General features: G+C 41.7%; 1 protein-coding gene and 1 long non-coding RNA gene across 2 annotated transcripts; one reads left to right on the forward strand and one right to left on the reverse strand.

Moving 5' to 3' along the window:
• Window positions 1–60: 60 nt before the first annotated feature.
• On the reverse strand, window positions 61–1,327 carry LOC120718082. The gene is made up of 2 exons (XR_005692369.1): window positions 1,035–1,327; window positions 61–402 (listed from the first exon to the last, which is right to left on the reverse strand). It is a non-coding gene; the product is annotated as an uncharacterized LOC120718082 (long non-coding RNA).
• Window positions 1,328–2,118: 791 nt separating this feature from the next.
• Window positions 2,119–4,285, forward strand: LOC120718111. Its single transcript, XM_040006459.1, has 2 exons — window positions 2,119–3,295; window positions 3,392–4,285. The coding sequence occupies exons 1-2, from the start codon at window positions 3,073–3,075 to the stop codon at window positions 3,925–3,927; spliced, it is 759 nt and encodes a 252-aa protein (XP_039862393.1). The 5' UTR covers window positions 2,119–3,072; the 3' UTR covers window positions 3,928–4,285.
• Window positions 4,286–6,941: the final 2,656 nt, after the last annotated feature.

A 6,941-nucleotide genomic window follows, 5' to 3' on the forward strand; every position in this document is an offset into this window, starting at 1 on the left:
CATTAAGCATTATAGCACTGACAACTCCTCCACAGTAGCAGGTGGGATTTTTCTTTTTTAAGGACGACTTCTTTTACCTGTCACTACAGATGGTCTGTGAATGTTTTGATCAAGAGCCTTTTTTTGGGCAGCTGAAGAGGAGAAGTCTATCTTATGGCCAACCTCTGGCTGTATCTTGGTCACATTACCCAGCAAAACCCAGTATGCAGGTTCATCTGTAACAGTCCTTGTGCCACAGATCAACACTGTTGCGTCTACTTTAAACAGAAGAGAAGCGACGTGGGTGCAGGTCTCTGGGACTCCGGCCTTACAGGTGCAGTGGGCGGCTTCAACCTTCCCTGTGATGCTCACAGTGACCCATGGCTGCAATGCTGGTTCATTCAGTCTTTGAGAGTGCAGTACCTGAAACACACACAGACAAAGTTCATTTAAAGACAAGAACTATGAGCCATGGCCGACATAAATGTGTTTTATCTACTTTATCATAAATGTAACAAAGTGTTTAGAAAGTTAGCACATACATGTCATTTTTCATTTCTTTATGTGTCCATCTATAGAACGCTGCAGGTTATAGTGTAAATCTGTCTGTTCTCTGTCAGAAACCTGCCTGCAGAAAATGAACCTAAAGGATGTAATGCAAGGATGTCATCACTTTAGAGATGGAGAAAGCATAAAGTGACAATTATGAATCACTTAATATGATAAGGAGATTCTGCAGGTCATTGATCAATGTATAAAATTAAAATAAAATGTATTTATAGTGACACAAGATACAAATATGGAAGCAAGATGTATAATTAGAATTATTTATAATAAACATTAATAAATCATTGCAATTTCTTTAACCATAAAGAATAACTAAATGCTTCAGGACAGTGTCACATCAATGCACTGAACTCACTATGTTATCCCTCTAACAGCCTCCACATGTTCTCACTGCAATTTCCCCTCATGAATGAATTTATGTTTGCACTAATCTGAATGTTTGCAGGGAAATCAAACGCATTTTACTCGCAGTACTCGAGCTGACTTACCTTTGTTTGAATGACGACTTGTACGCGCTGACTCCACAGATAAGGTACGAAAATATGTCAGGCTACGTCAGTAGCGGTTGGTCTTCAGGGTTTCTACTCCACGGCCGTATTTCATACGGGTCCACATTTCCAATGCACGCTATTTTCTGCAAGTACCGCCGCTTCGCCTCTGAACGAAATCGGTCTCTATACAGTTCATTCTCTTTTGAGCTGCTTTTAAGCATCTTGTAATCGTCGATCCAACACAGTGTGTTTGTTTTGATTCGTAGACCCCGAAAATGGTGCCACGCTCCCACAATGCATTGCGGCGTGACGTCAACTCCAAAGAGTGAAGGTGATGGGTGGGGGAGGGGTGTCAGGACTCTCACAGGAGGCAACAGCGCCATGTGAAGAGAGAGGCTGGCACAGTGGTGTGGCTCTGGGTTCCAGGCTGACTACAGGTGAGGTTGTGGGGGTGGGAGCAGACACTGTGGTGTCGAATCTATTGAAAAACAGATTCAACTCGTTAGCTCTATTCTCACCTCCCCTGCTGTTGGTTGGCCTGAATCCAGTGATGGTCTTCATGCCCCTCCACACCTCTCTCATGCTGTTCTGCTGGAGTTTCCACTCCAGCTTCCTCCTGTAATAGTTGGGTTGCGGTCACGTGGTTCTGATGACGTGCGGAGGCAGCGCGATTTTTGAGTGGAGGGCGGAAGTAAACATGGAGGACACTGTGGAGAGTCAGGAGAGCAGCTATTGTGCAACTTTAGACCCCGTTTCTCGGGAGAGATATAAACAGATAGTTAAAAAATATATCGGACGTGATCCGTATTCTTTGAAAATGTCCGAATACACCACAGAAGTAAAGGATTTGCCTACTATCGAGGCTGTGGATATCACCAACTACTTGGTCCTCCAGACTTCTTACTACACTAGGCAGCAAATGAAAGCTTTCAAGAGTCTGGAGGCGTACAATTTTTTTGTCAGCGGGTGGGTCCAGAACCTTGGAACAAAACGTCTCCGTGATGGATACAGTTTGGTGTTTGCAAGGGTGAGTGTTTGTTCTTATATTGCTTTATCTTAAACACGCTAACAGTTAGCGGTAGCGGCTTTAACGTCAACAAACATGCCAGGGTCATTCTTACTATTCGGTGCCATTTGAGTCCTAATGACATAATATGGTATATTTAGTGTAAAACTTGTCTAATGCTTATTTCTAAACCATTTTCTTGTATGTTTAACCCCCCTCTACCATAGAACACATTGATATATACACAGGATAAATACATTAAAAGTAAATTACTTTTATTTTAGCACAAGTCACTAAAGTACTATGTCCCCAGTCATGCTTGCTCGACTTCAGTTACAAATATAACTTAAAAAAAAAAAAAAAAAAAATCTAGATTTTTCATCATTTCTGGATTGGCTTATTTCTAATGTTCCTCATCAAATGTTCTTTTTTATTATTAATGCATGTTTAATACTTAAAATCTTTAAAAAATTTTGTGTCCCTGAATCAACTGTCACCCCTGTTACTCTGATAAGAATTCCATAGAACACATCACCTGATTATTCTTTTAGTCACATGACACTCCCGGATGTAACATATTTTGGAGGGAAAACTTTCAAGAAGAAGACGAGTAAGTACCACTCTTTAATCAACCCTTTTTTCAATGTTTTAGCAAGATTTTGTAATGTGGCAAAGCATAACACGTCCAACCTGTTACGCTTATTAATAGTGGAAACAATTTTTTTTTTGTAATTTTTATAATATGGCTAATAAACATGTTAAAAATGGTTCTTAGTGGTCACCATGTACTAGCTTGTTGTTCATCATACTAGTAGTAATGGCTAAGTTTAGCATAAAATCTCCCTCCTGTTACCGTCACCCCTGTTATTGCTATGCACTGTAACAGGGGGGACACATGGTAACAGGGGGGACGTAAGATGATAGAAGTTTAGTGTTTAGGGTTATTTATACAAGTGTGTATTGGTAATTATTATTAATCTGTATATATATACTTTTAGAAGATTTTGAATAGTATACATTTTTCAGGGAATGGCACCAATGTCTGCTGCGGAGAAGCAGCGGCGCTACCGAGCACGTCGTGATGCTGACCCTGAGAAAAGACAAATATATCTCAATAAAGAGAAAGAGAAGTGGAGAAAGGACAGAGAGGAAGGGAAAAAAAAGAAAGTGGCAGATCTCAGTGAACGACAGAAGAGAGCACAGAGAAAGCAGTGGCGAGAAAGGAAAAGAAAGCACAGGGCTAGTGCCAAAGGCAGGACAGAATTTGAGGCTATGAATACTCCTCCCCTAAGTCCAGAATATTCCCTAGAGCCAGAAAATGCCCCGCAACCAGGACCCTCAAGGTTAGAAGAAGATGATGTTGAGAGGAAAGTAAAAGAAATTATTGATGGACCAACACTTGTGCCTGTCAAAGGAACCATGAAAATCCACCAAGTACTCAGTTTCTCTCCAGGAACAATAAAATACAGGGACATAACCTGCCTTTGCCAGGCAGACAAAGGTGTACTGGACTGTGAATGCTATGGCCTGAAGGAGATAAGCCTTAGTCAAGAGGCAAGTCCACATTGCACTGAGGGACCAACCCGGCCTGAGAACATCACAAAAGATCATATTGGTCAGTGGTGCATTATCAACTACAATGGTGAACCCTACCCAGGAATCATTCTGGAGGTTGAAGAGGATGTTAAAGTGAAATGCATGCACAAGAACGGGACCAACAAGTTCCACTGGCCAAGTCCACGTGAGGACATAACCTGGTATAGGGATGACCAGGTTGTGTGTCTGATGAAAGAACCAACACCTTTGAATAAGAAGTCAGTTCAGCTGGAGAGGAAAGTGTGGGATTTCCTTGAAAAAAACTGGAGTTGCTGGTCTGTTGCATAGGTAAAATGTGTGAGAAAAATGTTCATTATGTTGGGTGTACAGTGAAAATTTGCTTGTTTAATGTGGACATGTATCTACCTGTGTTGGTTGGACGGGCATGGTGAAGGTGTTCAAAGTTTCTTTAAGGTGGTATTTTTTGTCACTGATGTTATGTCCACCCTGTTACCTCCTGTCCACCCTGTTTCTCCTCTGTCCACCCTGTTACCCGTGTGTTTCTTTTGTTAATTAAATCAAATCAACAAACATAATGCATGTCTCTTTGGTTATTGGGAGGGAATGAATCAGCAAAATTAAGTTACTTAAAAATGGAGCCAATTTTTTTTTTATATTCCCTTTGAATCTAAAAACAATCTTTTGAAATTACACTGTCTTAAAACTGAACCTGTCTTCTTTCAATATAATGCTTGTTTAAAATACTTCCTTGAAATTTCCTTGCAGATTTTAAAAAGGGACATTGTAGCTTTTAGAAAATGTAAATATTACTATAACTGTGTATTCAAAACAGTTATTAATAGAAAATTGAATGTCCTGTAACAGGGTGGACATTTGGCACGTCATGGGTAAAGACTTTGATTTTAAAAAATATTATAATATAATATCCTTAGCTGGACCAATACATTTTTCTTATAGGTTGAAAATCCCTCTTTTAGATGAAATGTTAAAATAATTCAAAATTTTGTATTTTTTGATGAAGAGTGATCACACTGAAATGGCACCGAATAGTAGGAATGACCCGCCACATCCTTAGGACTTCGTTAGAGTGACAGTTGTTTGTTTCAAGGGTTAGGGTGTAATGTAATTATTTTTTTTAATCAACAAAAAAAACATGTTGCGTCTAAACAAAAAATATATTTATATGTTTCTCACCACAGAAACCTTACATTATGGATATCTTTACTTATCTGTGAAAGGAGACTGTCTGGAATCTGGCAATATAAGAACCATAGCAGTGTACAAAAACCTGTGGTGTGTGCCTGACGGTAATAAGTGCCACTTTTTCTTTTTTTCCTGAATAAAATGGTATGGATTTACTCTGTGATTAAAAAATCACAAACATGTAATATGTAACTTGGACCATAATCATTACAGATAATGGCATCTTTTTCTCTTTGACATGATTCTTGTTTGTTTTACATCTCAGCACAATATCTTACCTGGATAAGTGAATGTCTCATTCACACTGAAGTCTTCTGGTTGTGGATTCTCAGCTGGAAGCTGCAGTTCGGGGTTCTCCACTGTCACTAGGCTCAAATCCGGGCTCTCAGCCGTCTGTTGCATATCCAAAATCGCCTCTGCACATCGATGCTGTTCTGCCTTAAGCTTCATTCTTTTCTCTCGTTTGAGAACTGATTCCGATCTGGGTTTTCGTTCGTAGCCGAGATTGACCGTCGGAGCCCAGTCCTCCGACTCTTCGTCATCCAAAGCACTTGGGCAGCCTATAGTCCCAATCAAGTCAATATTAGACTACTAACTTAAAAGCACTAAGTAAACGAGAATTTAACAACAACCTAATGCTAATAAGTTCGTTTGCAAACATAACATTACCTCTGACGAAGTGGTCGCTGCAGACACGGGCATTGGCAGACTCTGCTCCTCCCGACTGTAAACGTAAATTTAAAATCCATTTTTTCCTACGTTTTTCGGTTAGAATTTTCCATTTTTCTCCTCTTCGTTGGGCTATTTTTGGTACCCTAAAATACCGTTTATCAGTTTCTCGGGTCGACCTACTGGAGCATCCGTAAACACAACAGGACATAGGCATTTTGCGTACTGTCTGTCTGTGATTTTGCGCTTATCTTTTTCACTTCCGACCGCCAGTCAAATTTCGCGCTTTACGTCGACGTCACGTCTACGTCAAATGAAACCTAGCTATTGTCCTTAGCCTCTCTGATCTTGTCCTTTAGTAACACCTGGACCTTCCTCACCTCCTCTTTGTTGCCCCCTCTGAAAGCCCTCTTCTTGTTGTTGAGGAGGGCTTTGATGTCCTTAGTCACCCAGGGCTTGTTATTTGGGTAACAATGAACAGTCTGAGCTGGAACAATGGAGTCGGTGCAGAAAGTTATGTAGTCTGTGATACACTCAGTAAGCCCATTGATGTCCTCGGCGTGAGGCTCACAGAGTGTTTCCCAGTCGGTCACCTCAAAACAGCCCAGTAGTTCCGTTATTGCCTCCTCTGACCACCTCCTAACAGTCCTCGTGGTCACAGGTTCCCTCCTCACAATTGGCACATAGCGGGGGGTGAGGTGAATCAGGTTATGATCTGACCTACCAAGTGGGGGGAGGGAGGAGGAGCTGTATGCATCCTTGACGTTAGCATACAGTAAGTCTAAAAATTTCTCTCCCCTGAGAGAATTTCCTGGGTAAATAATACGGCCTGAGTCCAACAGCACACAGTTCAATGTCCGGGCAACAAATCCTTTCTTTGATTATGTTGGCAGGGTTACACCACCGCTTGTTAACTAAAACAGCAAGCCCACCTCCTTTCTGCTTACCACTAGCGATGCTGTCCCTGTCCGCCCGAACAGTGTGGAAGCCTTCCACGGAAGCATTCTCATCGGGAATGTCCTGGTGCATCCATGATTCGGTGAAACACATCAGGCTACACTCTCGGTATTCCCTCTGACTCCGTACCAGTGCTGAGAGCTCGTCGATTTTATTTGCCAACGATCGCACATTTCCCATCACGATAGACGGCAGACACGGTTTATACCTCCTCCTCGCTTCGAGCCTCCGCTGTCTCACCGTCTCCTTTTTTCTTCTCTTCTGTCCTTGACCTCTGCATCCCTGAAGTGTTTTCCTCCAAATTTCAGCTGGTACTTCTGCGGGCCTGGCCAGCGAGCCGGCCGGCATCAGGGCGATCAGCTGATCTCTGGAGTAAACAGTCCGTGCGTGTAGGAGATGTGTCGCGGTCCCGTTCCTTGATAAAAGTAACAGTTCCACGGCCACCAGAAGAACAAAAACTCTCTCAATCCACATGATTGAGTAAAAGAAAATAAACGGATGAAAATACAAGT

The sequence above is a fragment of the Simochromis diagramma genome, unplaced genomic scaffold, assembly GCF_900408965.1.
Source record: "Simochromis diagramma unplaced genomic scaffold, fSimDia1.1 OVJJ01000024.1, whole genome shotgun sequence".
Classification (NCBI taxonomy): Eukaryota; Metazoa; Chordata; class Actinopteri; order Cichliformes; family Cichlidae; genus Simochromis; species Simochromis diagramma.

Excerpts from the sequence above, each read along its gene's own strand:
- LOC120718111 (XM_040006459.1), top strand. The coding sequence starts at position 3,073 with ATGGCACCAATGTCTGCTGCGGAGAAGCAGCGGCGCTACCGAGCACGT. Across the intron at positions 3,296-3,391 it reads GCACAGGGCTAGTGCCAAAG|AAGAAGATGATGTTGAGAGG; the intron begins GCAGGACAGAAT and ends CCTCAAGGTTAG.